Consider the following 20,911-nt stretch of genomic DNA (forward strand, 5'->3'; position numbering starts at 1 on the left):
CTGTGTTTATGTTTTATAGAGGAAATGTGAAATCAAAGTTGTTTTGCTTCATCTCCTGCAGGGTAACTCCGTCAGATTCATTACTTTGACTGCATACTGTCCTACGTTTAGAAACGCTGTGGTCTAAATCCTGTCCTCAGTCAAGGTGTGACACGCGTGAGGTAGGTGGCGATTACGGCCCAAGAAAGCCCAGTGCTGGATCGATACACTCAACACTGTGATAATCTTTAGTTGGTTGGTATTTGCAGAATGCATTAAACAAATTAAAGGAGGGTAAGAAATGGCTTATCTGGTGACAATGTAGAGTGGTATGGTTTTCCGCATCATCATATTCTTAAACAATTTCCAGTGATCTAAAATGCTGATGAAGTAAGGACAGAGTTTTATTTATTTTCACCAAATAGCTGGACATATTAAAAAGTTAAGGTAGACTGGAAATAAAATACAACTCCAACATGTTTTAAATCAGATTTGATTTTTTTTAATTCAAATTGACCCAAAGCAAAACTTACATTAAAAAGGAAGAACAAAATACATTATGATATAACACACTAGGAGTTACATGAAAGCTAAATTTGTGGGCAAATGGCCTTATCCCAATCACATTCTGGGCTAATGAGCACTTCTGCAGGAAAGTTAGAATCTCGATTTCGTATGGTCCACGCTGGTCATTAAACTACACATTCTTGTCTCTTAGGGTGTGCATCTGACAAATCATGCTAGACTCCCTCATGCTCCAGATGTGCACTCTTGCTACTGCCAGAACACTGAATTCTCTAGTGGAAATGTTGTTCCAAGCATGACTGATAATGAATTAAAAAACGAAACAGTCAAGTCTTCCAAACTAACAGGCATGGATTACTGTGTAGTAAATAGTTTAGAAATATGGGAATTAAATAATCTAAAAAACATTCTTACTCTGCTGTACATTTATAAACACAAATATTTACAAAAAAAAAAACCACAAAAACTTGTTTTCGAAAGATGAGGTTTACAGTTCATTAATGATCATAATCTTTTATGAGCTGGTTTCTTTGGTGTATTTGCCAAATATATTTTTATAAAGGTTTAGTAATAGGCTTAAATAATAAATTTCAAAGGAAACATAAAAGAATCTGACAAATTTGAAAATATTCTGAACATTTTCTGTTCTGTCTTCTAGAAAAAACAATCAGTTGATTTTTCTGAAAATATCTGTTCTCCCTATTCATTATGCGACCACGGAATGCTTCTCTGTCAATCCAATTCAAATGCAGACCTGCAGGTTTCACCACTATAATCTACCAGTAACCCACTTGGAGACATTTTAGTTATTGTGAAATGTGATTGGGATTTTATTAACAACAAAAATAAAACATTCTTTTTAAGCTTCCAGATAAATCAAACCTGAAACAATAAATAATGGAATTATACACTTCTTCATTAAATAGAAATTTCAAAATTCCAGGAAGAGCTCTCATAATTTTTTTCTGAAGTCACAGCAGCAATACAGAACAAAGAATTTACCTTAATCTGATCTTTTTTTACTTGGAATTCCCTGACTCAAACTCAGTGGCTTAGTTTGGAAACCTCTGAATGGCTGGGGAGAGAAAATCATTTTAAACTAGGTGAATAAATTAACACACACATACGTGGAAATAAGCCCTGTGCAAGTGTAACATTAACATCCCTGCTCAGAGTGCAGAAACTCCAGGCACCCCTCTGCCTCCTCACATCCCTGGGCCTGGGGTTTTAGGGAGAAGTCACACTCAATTCATTTCTAGCCACACCATGTCCCTAAGACTGCTAGTGTGTCCTAGCCCTGACCTGGGTATTGGTTCAAAGAACGAGAATATAGCTTGGCAACTGTCTTCACAGGGGACTCTCTCTGGAGATAACTTTCTGGAATATTTTTATGGGGAAAAGGACAGACTACTCGTTCCTATCCATCAGGCTCCAGCTAGTTTGGGGATGGTTATAGAACTGGTCACACTCAGACTGGCTGCCTGCGAAAGAGTCTATGCCAAAGAGTCTATGGGTCACACCAGTAATCTCCCAAATAATCCTTTTTTCTGAAGCTGCCTGTCTTTGGAAACCTGTGCAATGCCTAGGCACAAGCAGATCAGAGTGTAAGATGCCACAACTACTCTGCACCCAAGAGAACAAACGCTGTGCTTAAGAAAATAGCACTGTTGGCTCTGAAAAAGGTAAAGCCAGAGACAACCCCTAATTCTGCTTAGTTACACTTCTGGGTGAAACAGTTTACGCTTCATGACTTAAATCTAGAAATTCAGATGAGAGAAGCCCTTCGTCTTGTAAACTTCTGATAACAAATTTATTAACAGTGTGTGAATATTTTTTCCCAAAGCACTAAAAACAATACTGGGACATCTGAAAAGATTCTTCTGAAGCTAATAACACAAATCAAGCACAGAATACATTTCTGAGGGCATCATCTTAGATGCCTAATGCCTCTGGGACTTTTTCCATTGTTACTGACACTTATCATATTCGTGTTTACACAGCAAACATATGCCCAATCAACCCAGAAAAGAATTGTCCTGAAGAGCCTCACTGTATATAACCTTAAAATAGGAAATGTTTAATTAGCATATTAGAAATTAGCCAGACTTATAAATGTGTACCCCTTAAAGATTTTACCCTTAAAAAGTTTTTTTTTTTTTTTAAACTGGGAGAAAAAGAAACACCATGAAGCCACCCCAAATTATTGAACCATTAAAGCCAAATGATTTAACAATTTTTAAGGGAAGACTCTACCACCAGGATACAAAATTTTCTGCTTAAAGTGAAGTAAAAGACATAGCTTAAAATGGAAATTGCAACTGACATACTATGGTTCTGCAATGAAAATTAAAGTGGCGGCTCCTGTTCTCACGGGCATGTCAAAGCTGGCTGTGAAATGATGACCAGCAAGTGAAATAATGGATAAAATACACCAGAAAGAGTATTGCACTGCAGGCACAGTTTTAAAAACAGAATGCACTGGTTTCAATAAAGTTAGTTTCTTTCCCGTTAATTTTTTTAAAAGCACAACTCTAACTAGAGATAGAAATCGAGACACAATGTCTCAGGGTAGTGTACTACAGTTGTTAAAAAAAAAAAAAAGTTAAAAACAAGAGCACACCAAAAGAAAAGCAGAGGTACTGAATTTATGTCATCCGAAAGCTACATCAATTAGGAAAAAGAACAGTTTGAAACGGCCAATTTGTACTCATTAAAAATGAATGAGGTGACAGCATTACTTTAAACATTTCTTAGGGCATTTTCCAGAAGAACCCAGGGCCCCCCTGGGTGAAACTGTGCCTCCAAACGTTAACAAGTGCTCTGCTGGTTTAGAATACCGTGCTTACCAAGGAAACCATAAATTTGGAAAGGGTAAATTCTCCACTCCAAACCTGCTTGTGTCATTTAAGAAAAGACAATTTTTCTAAATGCAGTATTGTATACAAAGCTTGGACCTCTTAAACTTGGACCAAGAAACCAAATTAAGACCTTCAAGCATGTGGTGTGTGTTTTTATATATATATAAAAAATCCCTCCCCTACAATGAAAACCAACCAAACAAACAGAAAACCCAAAAGTGTATACCTGCTTTCTGATTTCACAGCAAATCAGAAATTGCATAGGATATACTTTGTGCAAGGCAAAAAGCCTTTTAAGTATCTGGAATATAACTCCTAATCCTGCTCACAGTTCTGATATATCAGATATCATCAAATTTGTGTTTTAAGTAGTCTTTCATGACCTTGGCAATTGGTAGTTCATCAAGTAGCTTTAGGTTTTGAAGGCCTATACATTGTCGAATTTTAATTCGGCACAGGTCCTGCAAGTTTCTGGGCTGTCCTAAAAAAACAGAAAAAAGAGAATGTTACAAAGCCACAAAGCACAATATTTAAGGCACTTTTGAAAAGAACTGTTTATTTCACTGAGAAGTTCTCTCTACGGACTTTACACGCAAAGGCCCGGAAAGATACCAACTCAAACAAAGTGTCCTAGGACCTTCTTGCAATGCCTTATTTGATCTTTTTCACAACCCTGGGATGGTGGATATTTTCACCTCCATTTTACAAATAAGAATACTGAGTATCAGATGTAAACAAGCTGCTTAATATCAGACAACCAATTAAGGCTTTAGACTGAGACTAAAAACAGTTCTGATTCTAAGCCTCATATCCTTTCTGTTACAAATCAGGAAACCTCTGGTTCTCGTTCTGATTAGGTCTCTCTCAGGCTGGGTGAGCCACTGTGAGCCAATCATTGCTCTGAGTCTTGGGTTCTCAACCTGAAAAGTGTGGGGACTGAATGAGATGTCCCCTATTGTGAGCCTCCCTTTCAGCTCTGTGAGCCTCCCTTTTCGACACTGGAGCCCCGAGGCCCACCACGGTCTCTGTGGAAATTTCCAAACGAGCTTTCCAGATCTGCCCACCTGTTTTCCATGATTCTGAACATAGCAGAACCTTAGTTGTAAGGCTGAGAGTTGAGGAGTGCAGCAGGAATGGGGTGTGAAAAAGCACCTCAAGGTATTCTGAATCTACATCGCTTCAAGCTTCCACACCCTGATCATTTGCCAATAAAAACTCCTGTTATATCTCAATTCAAAAGAAAAATCACAAAATCCTATTTCTTTCCCTTTGGAATATTTTGTTTTACAAAAACAATACAGATGGCTCCAAAAACAAGCAAGAATTCTTCAACTGTGCTTCAGTAGTGTTTGGAGTCAAGGGAGTTTTGCTTTCATATTAAACATGATAATGAAGCTAATATGTATTGAATACTTACTCTGTGCCTGTATTGTTAAGAGCTCATGACATATATTAACTCCTTTCATCCTTTTATGAGGGAAGTACTTTGATCATCGCCCCCATTTTATAGAGTCTCAGAGAGATTAAGTAACATGCTTAAAGTCAAGTTGAATGCCATATTTGTCATTCTCAAACTTTTTGGTTTCAAAACTCCTTTACACTTTAAAAAAATTATTCCAAACCCCAAAAAAACTTTTATGTGGGCTATCCCTATAGATAAATGCCATTATTTTAAGTTAAAACAGAAATTTTAGAAATACTTTTAAATTCATTCTAATAAACCCTTTATATGTTAACATAAATAACACATCATTATGAAAATTAACTGTATTTTCCAAAACCAAAAAAAAATTTAACAAGAAGAATGTTATTCTTTCACATTTTTGCAAAGCTTTTAATGTCTGGCTTAATAGATGATAGCTGAATTTTCATATATGCTTCTGAATTCAATCTGTTGAGATAAATCACATCAATCACACCACCTAGTCTCTGGAAAACACTGACACTCGTGTCAAAAGGAATGAGAAAAAGGCAAATCATATTTCAGTGTTATTATGAAAATCAGGAGCAGACCTATGGAGAGAAAGCAAAGTTCAGGATTAGACTGCAGCTTCTCGCTTACCTGTGCAGTGTAATTCTGAGCTGTCTCTTTGTAGTCCTAAGATACAGGAGCTCCCGTTCTCAGCCTACTAGCCCATATGTTTCTGTGGCCAAGTCTTGTGTGCACTCCCTGCCATTGCCCAGTTGCAAACACACTTCTACACTGATCACAAGAAATAGGCCATTGATGATGTTCCCTTCTCAATCACTGCTGTCTCTGAAACTGATGACCTTATTAACACCATCAGTAAATTACTAAAGGACAGAAATGAATTCCACAAATATATGGAGTTGATTTCCTTTTTAAGGATCAGTTTCTGCGAATGCTCTTGGTCAAACACATGGAACGGGAGAACATCTCATTAGAAGTAGTTGTGGAAATAGAATATGCGGAGAAGTATACTGCACCCCAACCAGAATGATGTGTCCATGATGACTGGACCAGTTCAATTTAAGGGACAGAGGTATGGATCTTGACTGGTTCGGATCTGGTCCTTGGAAGGAAAGTCAACATTGACAATTGTGGGACATATGGATGTTGTAAAAGATATGGCCTGGGTGATAAAACACAGTTTGTGTTATTACTGAGTCCCTCTATGGATCAGACTATTCTCTCATGGGAGTGGAATGTTGAGAGAAAGAAACAAAGTGAAAACCCTACACTGCGGCACAAGTATAGATTCTACAGCTATTGATAGCTCAGCAACTAAATTTTGCTGTGGCTCTTGGGATAAGATGCTAAGGATCTGGTCTACAGTCCCTACAGAAGAAGATGAAATGGAGGAATCCACAGATTGACCAAGAAAGAAACAGAAAACAGAGCAGTTGGGACTAACAAGAACTCCCATAGTGACCTTCTCTGGCCACAAGGAAGCAATTTCCTCAGTGGTGTGGTCAGATGCTGAAGAAATCTGCAGTGTACCTTGGGAGCATACAATTAGTGTGTGGGATGTCATGTTTGGCAATCTTAAGTCAACTTTACAGGAAATAAAGTGTTTAATTGTATTTCCTATTCTCCACTTTGTAAATGTTTAGCATCTAGAAGCACAGATAGGTATATCAGACTGTGGGATCCCCAAACTAAAGACGGTTCTTTTGTGTTGCGTCCCTAACCTCACACGCAGGTTGGGAGACATCAGTACAATGGTCTCCTACCCATGAACCACAGCTGATTTCAGGATCCCTATATAACAGTGTCAAGCTGTGGGATTCAAGAAGTTGTAAGGCTTCTCTCTATGATGTGGCTGCTCATGAAGACAAAGTTCTGAGAGCAGACTAGACAGACACAGGGCTCCTTCGAGTGGAGGAGCAGACAATAAACTGTATTCCTACAGATATGGGCGACATGAACACGAATAATAATTTGATTACAAAGATTCTTTCTATAAATGAAACTGGTAGAGAATCATGAAATTACATTGATGCAGATGCAGAAAGCAGCCTTTTGAAGTTTATATAAAGTTTTCACCCTTCATAACAGCTAACATATCAACTATCTTTTCTTATTTTGTATTTGTAACACAAAAGTTTGTGTTTATAAAACAGAAACTGTGGCTTGCATTCTCTGTTAAAAAAAAAAAAAGGAAAGAAATCATTTTGACCTCACAGATACCCCAAAAGGGTCTTGGGGACTCCAGGGTCCACTAGACCATACTTGGAAAACTATTCTTGTACTTTATCCCTTATATCCATTGTACTTGCTTACCATGATCAGCATTATTCAAAATGAAGTACTTCTTCATAAATGACAAAGGCTGACTTAGACCTCTGCTCTGTAAGGCCTGTATGAACATATGCTTTTCGAGAGGTTACCTGCTATGTGGTCTCTTAACAGAATGGCAGCAGAAGTGACTGCTTTCTTAGGAATGTCTGTAAACTAGGAGTATGTGTATCCACAGATGTCTGTACATGGATCTGTGCAGGGATGTGACACACACACTCATGTGTCTCTTGGGAGGATTATGTCTCCTCCACCTTTCAGATCTCTGCCAAAATAGCACTTCATCACAGGAGACTATGTCAGGCTTCACCATCAGATACTCCCAGAGTTCCTTTCCTTTATAACATTTAATAAGGTTGTGAGTTCACATTTATTTGGTGATTACGTGTTAATTAATGCCCATCTTCCTCACTATATGACGTGTTCCATGAGGGGAGGGCCATGTCTGGCTCCATTTGCCAGTGTAAACCTGACAGCTGACACAGTATTCAGCGAATATTAGTTGAATGAATGCTTAATAGGGTTGTCCTTAAAGTATAAAACAGTCAACGCAAAATACACCCAGGTCAACAGCAAATCATTTCCAAGCTGTTTTGAATTATTTTTCAACACTATTCATGGGCTACTTTAGGAAAAGACTAAATTATCATTGTCATTTTTCAGGAAATGCTTACAGTATTTGATCTGCAAATGCAAACTGGAATGTTAATTAGATGTGAATCTTCTTTAAGAATCTGATTTTCCTAATAGATGATGGGTTCTTTTTAAGTATTATTTATTTATTTATTGTGAAGCAGTCTCACTCTGTTGCCCAGGCTGGAGTGCAGTGGTGCAATCTCACCTCACTGCAACCTCCATCTCCCAAGTTCAAGCTATTCTCATGCCTCAGCCTCCTGAGTAGCTGGGATTATAGGCATGTGCCACTATGCCCAGCTAATTTTTGTATTTTTAGTAGAGATGGGGGGGGTCTCATCATGTTGGCCAGGCTGGTCTCGAACTCCTGGCCTCAAGTGATCCAGCTGCCTCAGCCTCCCAAAGTGCTCGGATTACAAGGCATGAGCTGCCATGCCAGGCCCTTTTTAATATTAATAAAAAGAACCACCACAACATATTCAGGCAAAAAACAGATGAGGAACGAGTTTACATATGTGTATACAGGCATACTTAAATGAAAACATCATTCAAAAAAATGGTAAAAACTAAATTACTAGAATTTGCTTAGCTAAGGTAAAAAAGAAGGGGCTGGCTGGGCACGGTGGCTCACGCCTGTAATCCCAGCACTTTGGGAGGCTGAAGTGGGCAGATCACAAGGTCAGGAGATTGAGACCATCCTGGCCAACATAGTGAACATAGTGAAACTCCGCCTCTACTAAACAAATACAAAAAAAAAAAATTAGCCAGGCATGGTGGTGGCACCTGTAGTCCCAGCTACTCAGAAGGCTGAGGCAGGAGAATCACTTAAACCCGGGAGGCAGAGGTTGCAGTGAGCCAAGATCATGCCACTGCACTCCAGCCTGGGCAAAAGAGTGAGACTCTGTATCAAGAAATAAAAAAAAGAAGGGACTGAGACAAAAGGTTACGGAATGGGGGATCTGTTGACATGGATTTGTTTTGTGACAGACTTCTCTCCAAAGATGACCACATTACCTCCTATCTCTCATGCCTTTCCACAATGAGGCTGGACACTGCTATCATTAAGAGATGAGGTCTACGTTCCCTCTTCTTGAAACTGGGTGGGTCTGTGATAATGGTGATAGTGTTGTTAAGTAACTTCCAAGGCTAAGTCACAAAAGGTGATGCAGCTTTTGCCAGACTCTTGGGACATTTACTACTGCAGCACACCCACCATTCCACGAAGATGCCCTGGCAGCCTACACAAGGGAACTGAGGTCACTGACCAATAATCCTGGCTGAGCTCCCAGTCAACTGCCAGCACCAACTCGCCAGCCACCTGAGCCAGCCTTTTGTTTGTTTGTTTTTTAGCCAGTCTTACTCCTTCACCCAGCCTGGAGTGCAGTGGCAAAATCTCTGCTCACTGCAACCTCCATCTCCAGGATTTAAGCAATTCTCCTGCCTCAGCCTCCCGGGCAGCTGGGACTACAGGCATGCACCACCACGCCTGGCTAATTTTTGTATTTTTAATAGAGACAGGGTTTCACAATGTTGGTCAGGCTGGTCTCAAACTCCTGACCTCAGGTGATCCGCCTGCCTCGGCCTCCCAAGGTGCTGGGATTACAGACGTCGCCTGGCCGCAAGAGTGAGCCATTTTCAAAACAGAGAGGCCCCAGTCAAACTGCTCCAGAAAATAATGTGTGGAGCAAATGACTCTTGTTGTTTTAAGCCACTAAACTTCTACAGCATTAGATGAGACTCTGGCACCTGAAAGTGGGGCTTTGCCCTTGGCACCAGGCAGTGGGAGGGCTTTGAGGTGAGTGTTACAAGGAAGCCAGAAGGGCTTTAAGAAGCCTGTTGGTTGGGGCTGTATAAAAAAGTTTTTTGAATGTTACTAGAAGCTGTAAGACAGGGAAGCCTTGTATGTATGTAATAGTGCAAAGTCTGGCAACACTGTCACCTGGGGTAATGTGGTAAACAGGAAATGTCCTAATGACTTAATGGTCTATTTAAGTAGATTCCTCAGGCAGAATACTGTAAGTATCACTGGCTTTTCTTCATTATCTATGATAAGATGCAAGAGGGCAAAAATGAGACAACTTTAATTCAAGGGAAGCACTGACAGAAATGCTACCATCTTCACAAGTTATTCATCTCTGCGTAAGCCTTTTCCAGGGAAAAATGCACATTCTTAGGCCTAAATATGTTGAAATGCTCTAGTCAATATGTTGAAATGCTCTAGACTAATTTTTCTTCTCCTTAAAACGTGTGTTGTTGGAAGAATCTGACCTTTAAAGGTTTCTTGACCATGTATAACTCCTGTCTGCAGAATTTCCTTTAATGATAGAGGCATATCATAGTGGTTAAAAGCATCAACTTTGGAGCCAGGCTGCCTGGATTCGGCTCCTGGCCCCACCACCACTTGCAATCTGTGTGATCTTGGGCTCCTTAGCTTCCTGCTTGTTTTCTCATAATCATCACACTCACCTCAAAGGTTTTACAAGCATTAAAAAAGTTAATTTTGGTAAAGTGCTTACAAAGTGCCAAGCACACAGTAAGTACCAGGTAAATACATTTTTAAATATTTGTAAGGATGTCTGCTTCTGGTTACCAAAAAAGTAGAGGGCCCTCTTTGGAAGCTGCAGTCTTCATCTTCCTGGTGTCAGGACAGTAAGAAAACTAGGTGACAGTTTAACAGTAAAGGAGCAACTGGAAACCCATTTGTGGGAAACAGTCCTGGGCAAATTGATATAAATCATATTCTAGAAATTCCTGCCTGACTTGAATCAGGCAGAGATGTGAGGGCTTTTACCTGTATAAAAAGATGTGCAGAGACGAAGTGAGGGATATCATTACACTGTTTCTCTACGAGTGTACAGGTATGAACTCATCTTGCCATGTACCAGTATTGCTGAGTGAAAAGTGAGCTAAATTTTAGGCATAATAAGGACTGCTCATGGTAAGTACTGTCATTTCTAAGACTGTCTAAGGAGTTATTTTTTTCAGAAATGGCATTTTAGGAATAGAAGATTATGACTGAAAGAGAAGTACTTATTTTTTTGTCAATTGATCACTTAAAAGTATTTACTGAGCATCTACTAATGCTATATGTATTCAACAATGCACTATCCCAGAGATTAAAGGGCCAAGGGAAGAGAAGGGCAGTGGCAGAAGAAGAGAAGGCAGAGAAAGAGAATAAAGAGAATGAAAGAAGAAAAATCAACACAAATGTGCACAACATTTACTAGGCATCTTAGAAAATTAATTCCTCCCGTTAAAGAACAACTTCCCTGTCCATGGGATGATAACTGGAAGACATCTCACAAAAGAGCATAATTTAAAGAACTAGAAACCCTTTAGGGGATGCAGAAAAAACTACCAGGTATTCATACTAATGAACTACAATGGAATTACATAATAGTTCAAAGAGTTATTAGTCTTTCCATTTTATAAAGAAGCCCATCATTAGTAATAATTGGGCTGGTATAAAATAGGAAATCAGCTTTTGAAGGGTCTAGTATAAATTACAAAACCAGGGCCAGCGGCATAATTTAGAAAATTAAATATCCTAAATCACCTCCCTGTGACATCGCCATTACCGTTTTTATGATAGCATCAACTTATTTGTTTAAAAATATCTAGATTCATAAAGGTAGAGAGGAAAAATATTTTTAAATACCCAAAGTGAGCAAAATGAAGGCAAAACAAAGTTCCAAAGTTGTTCTTTCGGGTGGAGAGGGGTAGAAATTGGAGGTGGAGGGGAGGCACAAAGGAATAAGTGAAAGATTTGCGTCCTCTGGATTGCTCTACACACCTTGACCTGGTCCTTCTGGACTCTCTCCATCTTAGGGTAACATCTGGGATGGTCGTCCAATATCTCTTTGTTTTATTTCAGCTTCCTATTTTAAAATCCTACCATAGGCTGGGCATGGTGGCTCACGCCTGTAATCACAGCACTTTGAGAGGCTAAGGCAGGCAGATCACCTGAGGTCAGGAGTTTGAGATCAGCCTGACGAACATGGCGAAACTCCATCTCTACTAAAAATGCAAAAATTAGCTGGTTATGGTGGCACATGCCTGTAGTCCCAACTACTCAGGAGGCTGAGGCAGGAGAACTGCATGAGCCTTGTAGGTGGAGGGTGCAGTCAGTTGAGATCACACCATTGTACTCCAGCATGGGCGACAAGTGAGACTCTGTCTCAAAAAAAAAAAAAAAAAAAAAAAAAAGAAAAAGGGAAAAAAAATCCTACCATAAATACATTTTATTCCTTTGCTCTTGCATCTGAATTCCCTTCACAGGGACCTAGTATGAAATGTGCTAAACAAATCTTACTTTATAGGACAAAGGCAGTTTCCAGCTCTCCTTAAAATAACAATTATGGTATTCTCTTCGATAGAATCCTAATGTATACAACATCAGGCTTATGGTATTTTTCTATTGGTAGATTTTTTCCATAGGTAAATGAGCTCTGAATTATATTTTCCATTTGCACTAAGTCAAATGACAAGAAATCTCTAGATGTCTATATTAAAAATATAAAGTAATACAAATACTATAAACAGCAGGATATTTTCTGTATCAAAGAACCTTAAAATGTGATGCAATTTGACTAAAAATTGTGTTACTATTTATTTCTAAAAGCGATTCTTAATAACTGGGACTGAAAAACCTGGTAAGACTATGATATAATTATAAATCAATAATCAAAAATGCCCCTGGTTAAAATGTATTACACAAATTACTTCTCCAAAGAGTTGTACTACACAACACTGCTTTGGATAAACCATCCTACAAAAATATCAAAGTAGCATTCAAAAAGAACACAGGAGGGGAAGGCACTTGTTTTAGAGGCATTTTGTGTGATCAGCTGCTCATATACTTATTGGGTTTAACCTGAGAAAGCCCAAGCTTAAATTTTGCTTTCTTAAAATTAAAAAAAAAGGAGGAGTTGTGTTTTTATTATGCCTAAGTTATTCTAAAGTTGGAAATGCTGTCTTTAAAGTTTTACTTCTACAGCTAGAACACAGTACTTGACTATTGCTAAAATTTAAACAAAAATATTTCAGGTTACTATGATATTTATAAGATAGTATTTTCAAATATCTGTGTTTAACGTTCCAAAAAGCAACTAGTTTAAGTACTCGACAGACTGTCTTCTGCAAAACCATTTATACAACTCAATTCCCATCTACCTGATCTTTTTCTTGTAGAAATACATACCAGTTAACTCCTTAAAACGTACACATCAAAATACAGCCCAGCCCTACCTGTTATACACCACCCAAAGCATACTGGTGGTGGCTTCCAGTCTGTGAACAGTGTCTACTACAAACAGCTCACTTACTCAGCTCAGCCTCCTATGGATAGTAAATACCAAACTAGCATATTCTCTGACTTAAGAATCACCTAGACCAGAGCCTGCCACAGGAATAGAAGATGCTCTGTTCTCACTCATAAGTGAGAGTTTAACAATGAGATCACATGGACACAGGGAGAGAACATCATACACCAGGGCCTGTTGGAGGGTGGGGGGCAAGGGGAGGGAGAGCATTAGGACAAACACCTAATGCACGCGGGTCTTAAAATCTAGATGACGGGTTGATAGGTGCAGTAACCACCATGGCACATGTATACCCATGTAACAAACCTGCACGTTCTACAGGTGTATCCCAGGACTTAAAACAATAATAATTAAAAAGATGCTACAGTGTAAAAGTAAGATGTGAAAGTAAGTTGTTCACACGAGTGAACAAATAAATGCTTTATTTATTCAAGGACTTCCTGGCCCCTTTGATATGTTACTGTGCACAGTGAACCTCTGAAACCTGGATCTAGGATCCAAGGTACTTGTCTTCCAAACTGATTTGAATCATGAATCCACTTGACTCCACAGTATCTGGTAGACAATTTTTCTTTTTCTTTAAGACTAGTCAAGTGCAGTCTTGAGAAGGGAGGAAAGAGTAGAACGAGGGATCTGACCCGTAACTGACTGTGGATACTACCTTTGAACTAGCCAGCCAGTTTTATAAACAAATTTCAGGAAATCACTGATCTCTGCAGAGCCTACATAGTAAATATGATAGTAAACGGCAAGCAATAATGTACTACATCTCGTATTATCCACAGATTTTAACTTTAAACAGAAATACATTAGAGATTCATCAAATTCTGAAACACTAGGCTAACAGGACACCCTAAAAATCTGATTGTAGGGAATGTATATCACTAGGTCTCAGTCTTTTAGTTTTAGGACCCCCTTGCACTTTTAAAATTGGATAAGTGCAAGGAATCTTTATGTCAGTTATACTTATCTACATTTACCATTTTAGAAATTGAGAAATTTTTAAAATATCTAATTCACTTAAAAATCCATCAAATGAAATACATTTTTATGTAAAAAAAAGAGTTGCTTTCCAAAACAAAAGGGATTTTTGTGAGAACAGCACTTCTTACAGTTTTCTGCAAATCTCTTTTAATGCCTGGCTTCACAGAAGGCAGCCGCAGTCAGAGATCTGCTTCTGCATTTCATCTGCTACAACACGCTGTCTTGACTGGAGCACCTGAAGAAAATCCAGCCTCACTCAGACACGTAGTTGGAAAAAGAAGGAATTTTTAAATAATTTTTTTCAAGTAACTGTGGATCTTCTCTGATACTCCATTAAAACTAGACAAGTGGGCGTTTCTTAATGGTGAGTTACAATATGAAATCTGGAACCAAACAGATGAACTGTCATACTCTGTTACATTAAAATCCACTGGTTCAACTCGCACTTGAAATGGATCGTTTATCCATGTGTGATTGTTGTCACATTATGCATTAGTCATTTGGAAAACAAGGTTCATTGGGTTATGTGGCTCTTCCAAATGTTAACCTGTTCCATTATAGAAGATCAAAAAATCACTTTGTTAATAACTTCACTGATTGAAGAAGTCTCTAGATACCAGGAATCTCACAGCAGCAAATATAAGTTTTCTAAAATCCTCATTTGCAAAGTTCAAATTTTATGACTGGTCCTAAGTCCTGTCAGTTGTTTTCCTTAAAGTGACAAGTGAATTTTACTCATTTTCAAGAAAATGTCTGCCAAATACCCAAGACTAAATGGCTAGAGTTTAGTTGTTACTCTTTCAAGTAAAAATGGTGTTCCATGAAAAAGCTGCCAGTTCAGCTCAAACAAATTGAAGTTGCTTTTCCTCAATCAAATCACTGAACTTTGGTATGCAGGAAGAATACTTGTCATTTCCATCCCACAGAAAGTTTAAAAAGTATTCGCAGGGACAAGATTTAATAAAATTAATTTTACTGCTTCATCACAGACCTTCTTAAGTGGAATTGGAATCTTTTTTTCCTGAGAGTGTCTGGCAGTGAACAATGACCAGCTGGGGCCACTGTCTCGATTCATGCTAACATGCCAGCAGTTTCACCTACCACTGCCTGTACACCATCAACACAAATGTCATCACAGTGAAAAAGGCAAATCACATCTTAGTATTGTTAGGAAATTAGTTTTGATCTCATAGGCACCTAAAACAATCTTGAGGAGCCCCGGCTATAAAGTCCACACTGAAAAACATTCTAACATAAATTTAAAAAAGAAAAACCATTTTTGTTTTGTTTTCAATCATAAGCAGCAGAAAAATCATAGCCTTTAAGAGTAGTTAGTGGCAAGAAATTTTAAAAGGGAGGGACTTGGGGACTATGTTCCAATTCCTCTGTTTTTCAGAGAAGGAAACTGATGCCAGTGGGGTGGGGGGAGTGTTAAACATCTTGTCCAAGTTTCCAAGGCAAGTCAGACGCTAGATCAGAAGCCCATTAGCTGCTCTACCATCCCATCCTACTGATTCAACAGTGCCTCTGGCACAGGCACGGCGGGGAGATCTTTGGGATGATGTACGGGAGACACCTGATCCCAGTGGGCAAAACATTAACCAGCTCAAAGGACAATGGACAGAGTATGTTTTTCCTATTTTAAATAAAAATGAGAAAACTAAATAGACTTCCAGTTTTAGTTCCAACATGTAAAGAGCTTGGAAATCATCATGCTCATCCTTACAAGACAAAAAACTTGAATAAACTCGAAGTCAATGACTTTTCATGGATCTATCAGAAAACTGAAGCTGTGGGGCAAACCTCCACCACAAAATCTGGAGAGGAAACAAATTCAGAGCCATGGCTGAGGTCTGTGTACCTGCGGCCGAAGTCATTGAAGCCATAAACTGGTAGGAACACTGAAATGGTAATTTTGACGAATGGCTAGACTGTGAATTGAGTAGTCTGAGAGTGGCAGCCGGTCTTATGAAGCCTCCCACTTGGTTGTGAGTTCTAATCCCAGAAACTCCACCAAGTCTTCAAGGTAAAGAACCAGTAAAGACCCTCTCATGGCTCCAGCATGAGGAAGTGAAGAGTAACCCTTGTGAAATGCACCCAGAACCTTCTCCATGATAAAGGCCCCCACCCCGGAGGTGGGGAAGACTTTCTCAGAGCCTTGTCTCAGAGCCATGAGGAAAGGGCATTCCTGAGTCCAGTCCCCTCTGGCCTCCTGTCTCACTTATGGGGCTGGAAAAGCTACACAAGAAGAAACATGTGTGAAGACGCAGCCTGGAGACACAGGCCCACTGAAAGACTGAGAGTGAATCAGAAGACTGCAGACCACTGGCCCTTCCCACACCTTACAACTGCACCAATGGGGCTCCAATGTGTGACACAGGATGAAAGCCAAGAAAGCTGCAGGATGTACCCTCTCTCCAATGAGGGTGCTTAGGGAAGCCCAAAGCCAAGACACAGGACAAAAACAAGGGCACTGCAGGGACCGGAACCCTCTGGCACCCACAGCTGCAATAAACGTGACGCACAGCCCAATTCACAGTCAGATTAACAAAAAGCCTCACGTCAAAGGACTGTTTACCTCAGTTTCTGTTACCCACCATGTCTAGCTTCAGTAAAAAAATCACAAAACATGCTAAGAGGCACGAAAAAAAAACAGTCTGGAGAGACAAAATACGCATCAGAACCAGACTTAAATATGACACAGGTGTTGGAATTACCAGTCAGGGAATTTAAAATAACCATAATTATTAAGATTAATGAAATTATTAAATGGTAATTGTAAAATCTTGACTGTCTTCATGCCTTAATAAGCAGTAGCTCTGAGGAGGTGAAATTCTCAACACAGTAGAGATGTGGATGTCACCGGCAGAGGGGAAAACAAGTGACAAGGTGACCCCTCCAACAGCACCGTACCTTGTCTGCTGGGGCAAACAAACCTTTGACTCCGCTTTGCCTTTCAAACCTTTCCCCCGTACATAAAGGGTAAAAAGCCTCACAGTGAAAGGAATTCCTAGGTAGAAAGCACAGTATGGCATCTTTTCTGCAAATAATCTAGCCAATCAGACACCGCCTCCTTTCCAGTGGCCTTCTCCAGGAGGGAGCCATCCTGTTTACTGCTGTCTCAACTTTCACTGGACTGTGTTACTGAAAAGTTTCCTCCAATTTCCATACCATTTGCATAAGGAACTGCAGCTACTACTATTTCTTTCTTTTTTTTGAGATGGAGTCTCACTCTGTCACCCAGGCTGGAGTGCAATGGCATGATTGCAGCTCACTGCAACTGCAGCCTCCCGCGTTCAGATTCTCCTGCCTCAGCCTCATGAGTAGCTGGGACAATAGGTGCATGCCACCACGCCCAGCCAATTTTTGTGTTTTTAGTGGAGATGGGCTCCACTAAAAACAGGCTGGTCTCTAACTCCTGGCCTCAAGTGATCCACCTGCTTTGGCCTCCCAAAGTGCTGGGATTACAGGTGTCAGCCACTGCACCTGGTCCTTTCTCTTTTCTTTTGAATCCTTTCCTTTCACCTAAAGAAGTGGCTTTAGAGTGAGAACAGTACTTACCTTGCCAGGTCTATAATTTGTGCTTAAGCATTCTGAGGTGGGGTTTTCCCCAAAAACATACGTTCTCTCCTACTCCTCTTTGAACAAAATTCCAGTTGTGCCAATCATTAAAGCCTCGTTTTTATATGCGTGTATATGTGAATATGTATATGATTAAATGTTCTTGCTAGTCACTGCCTCAGGTTCAGCTTTCTCATGCAATCTCTTTCTAAAAGATTTCATATTCTGAATAACTCCTTGGTCCATACATTGACTACGGGAGTTTACGTTGTGAGCAAGAAGAAAAAAAAATCACTAACTCACTATCTGATTCTTCAGGGTGGGTGGTATTATTATTTACTCCTCAAGCTTTACTGAGGAACGATCTTTTCACGAGGTTATAGTACTGTACCTGTTTAACAACATTTTCTCGTGTCACCCTTTTCTTGTGCATAACCACTAAGTTTCTCTTTTGAATGAGGCAAACATTCCCACAACTTTCTGCTCTTCACCTGAGGCTGGAGAACTGTAACCAATGCCCACACGCCAGAGCCTCTGGGATCGTCTTAGTTCTGGAGTGGTGTGTGTGCAAACATTATGTACACATTATTGCACTTTGTGTGCACAAGCCTGAGAATGAGGGCCTCCTAAGTTTTGTGCCCTGGCCACCTCACTTGCCTCAACCTAGTCCTGGCCCAGGCACAAGGGGCTATTTACCTCCAGAATAGCCACTGCTGTCTGTCCTCACCACCATTTATTTCTCTTTCTTCTCTTTTTTTTCTTCCTTTCTTTCTTCTTCCTTTCCTTTTCCTTTTCCCTCCCTCCTTCCCTCCCTCCCTCCCACTTTCCTTCCTTCCTTCCTTCCTCTCTCTCTCTCTCTGTCTCTTTCTCTTTTTTTTTTCTTGAGAGAGTTTCGCTCTTGTTACCCAGGCTGGAGTGCAGTAGCACAATCTCAGCTCACTGCAACCTCCACCTCCTGGGTTCAAGTGATTCTCCTGCCTCAGCCTCCCAAGTAGCTGGGATTACAGGTATGTGCCACCATGCCCAGCTAATTTTTGTATTTTTAGTAGAGATGGGGTTTCACCATGTTGGCCAGGCTGGTCTCAAACTCCTGACCTCAGGTGCTCTGCCCGCCTCAGCCTCCCAAAGTGCTAGGATTACTGTGCCTGGCCGTCACTACCATTTCTACTTGACACTGATCACACCTTCACTGTTCTCTCTTTAATTTATTCATTTCATTTTTTTTTTTTTTTGACTACAAGTAAAAAACTAAAAACTGGCTTCTCATAAACACTGCCAACTAAGCAGGACACAGCTTTCCTTCCACAAGTGATGCTCATTATTCAGGCAGGTGCTTTGGCTCCTCTTAACTGTGTTTATCGTTCCTGGGCACAGAGAAGTGGCTCCTCCATGGATGGGCCCTGCTGTGCTCCTGCCATCCTGGAAGGGGGAGGTTCTGAGGTCTGAATGCTAGACAGCGGGCTGGCTGAAGGGAACAGCAACAGCAGCTCTTCCTGGCCTCTCCCCCTACTCAGCGTCAACAAGTCACCAGCAGATGCTACTTTATTACCAAGCCACGAGTGCGCTCTGTTTTGTTTTTGTTTTTGTTTGCACTATATATTAGAGTTTTTATGGCAATTTTTCCAAAAGGCCAGAGTAGTTTATAAATTCTGGTATTATAATTTTTTTGGTCTCTTCCAATGTAAATAATCTGTTTTTAGTCAAAACAGTGTGATGAAGAGTAAAATGTCCCTGAATGAAGACCACCATGTGGCCCCTCTGCTGTCCTTATGCCTTGGCAGTCTGCAATCTCCAGTCATAAGCCAACAGCATGATGCCTGGGGCTGCAGTGCTTAGAGCACACAGGCTAGAAGGAGCTCTCAGCTTTGATTTAGTGCTCCCTGAACTAACCAACCTTCTTTCGAGCTGCTTTTCATAAGAAAGCTCAGTCCAGAGCATCAGCCACAGTTGCTCCTTCTTGGCCCATATTGTTCACCAGGAAAAGAAAACCTGTTTAGAGCCAAAGAACACACAGGTGAAGCAGAAACACCAATTTGCTTTTGGCAGGAAACACCACTGGAGAGTCAAGAAATATTAAATTATGTTGAGGCACCTGAAGACAAAGGACAACTGCAGCCTTAACAGACAGAGGGCCCTGCACTCAGGAAAGCAATCTGTGCTTCCTCAGTCCCCACCCCTCGTTGTAGAGTCAGCCAGACTGCCTGGACTTACTGAGGACCTCCTAGGCGCACAGCTCTGTTCCTCGTGCAGCGGAGAACCTAAGCACAGACAGAGGCAGTCCCCACTGATGTTTCTATCTGCTCAAATTTTAAAGTGCATGTGAGCCTTTAACTCAACATTCCTGCTGTGCAACAGCACTGCTGGGGGCAGCTCTAAGGGCTCAGGGACACAGGGCGGCTGCCCACATGCTTTTCCTGCCCAGCGGCTCCTCTCAGCCACCTGGCTGCATGCCTCCATGTACAGACTCTAAACAGTTGTATATAGGGTTGAAACTGGGAGGCTTGAGTTGAGTATGAATCTAAAGATTTGCTCTGTTGGTAGCAAGCCAGTCCTTGCTGTTAATCCACCCTCACTTTATTAGTTACACACTTTATCTTGAAAAACAATTACAAAGAACAGCGCCTGGAACATGTTAAGTGTTAAGTGCATTATAAATATTAACTCATTTAATTCTCATAACAAGCCTATATTATCTTAATTTGAAGGTGAGGACACTAAGGCACAGAGAGATTAGGTGATCTGCTCAAGGTCACAGCTAACACGTGATAGAGTTAGGGCTCAAACTCTTGCAGTCTAGCTCTAGTCTATGCCATTAACCGCTGAACAAAGTATTTTAAAAAAATGGGGCTGAGGCATTTAGGTGAGTATATAACATGCCTTCCTAAGGGCAGCCACACTCATGATAACTAAGTCTCTAAAGTAGAAGTTAAAAGAACAACAACAACAAGGCAACCAGGAACTGCAGCACTGCAGATATCACATCTCCCATCTTTGGCTACTTGTGTGTGTCTCAGAAGCTTTCTGCAATGGAACACCCACCAGCCAGCCCCAAATACCTCTCCCAAGGCAGGCAGATCTGTGTGGACCAACAAAGGAGTCAGCAGGCACTTGAGGCCATTTAAACTTAAATCGCAATTAAATAAAATTTCAATTCCTCAGTGGCAATGGTCACATTAATAGGTGCTCAACAGCCACATGGGACCAGTGGCTACTATACTGGACAGCAATGAGAGACCATTTCCAACATGACAGAAACTGGTACTAGCCAGCACTGAGTAGACAAAATAGTG

General features: G+C 40.4%; 1 protein-coding gene and 1 pseudogene across 1 annotated transcript in view; one reads left to right on the top strand and one right to left on the bottom strand.

The window, feature by feature from the left end:
• Nucleotides 1–456: 456 nt before the first annotated feature.
• The window catches only part of ASB7 (ankyrin repeat and SOCS box containing 7), a 49,673-nt gene continuing 29,218 nt past the window's right edge, over nucleotides 457–20,911 (bottom strand). Inside the window, exon 6 of the mRNA XM_023193585.2 lies at nucleotides 457–3,843. Within this exon, the coding sequence (XP_023049353.1) occupies nucleotides 3,704–3,843 (140 nt within the window). The 3' untranslated portion in view covers nucleotides 457–3,703. The remainder of the gene's footprint in view (nucleotides 3,844–20,911) is intronic.
• On the top strand, nucleotides 5,832–6,761 carry LOC111527357 (annotated as a pseudogene).

The sequence above is a fragment of the Piliocolobus tephrosceles genome, chromosome 6 (genome assembly GCF_002776525.5).
Source record: "Piliocolobus tephrosceles isolate RC106 chromosome 6, ASM277652v3, whole genome shotgun sequence".
Classification (NCBI taxonomy): Eukaryota; Metazoa; Chordata; class Mammalia; order Primates; family Cercopithecidae; genus Piliocolobus; species Piliocolobus tephrosceles.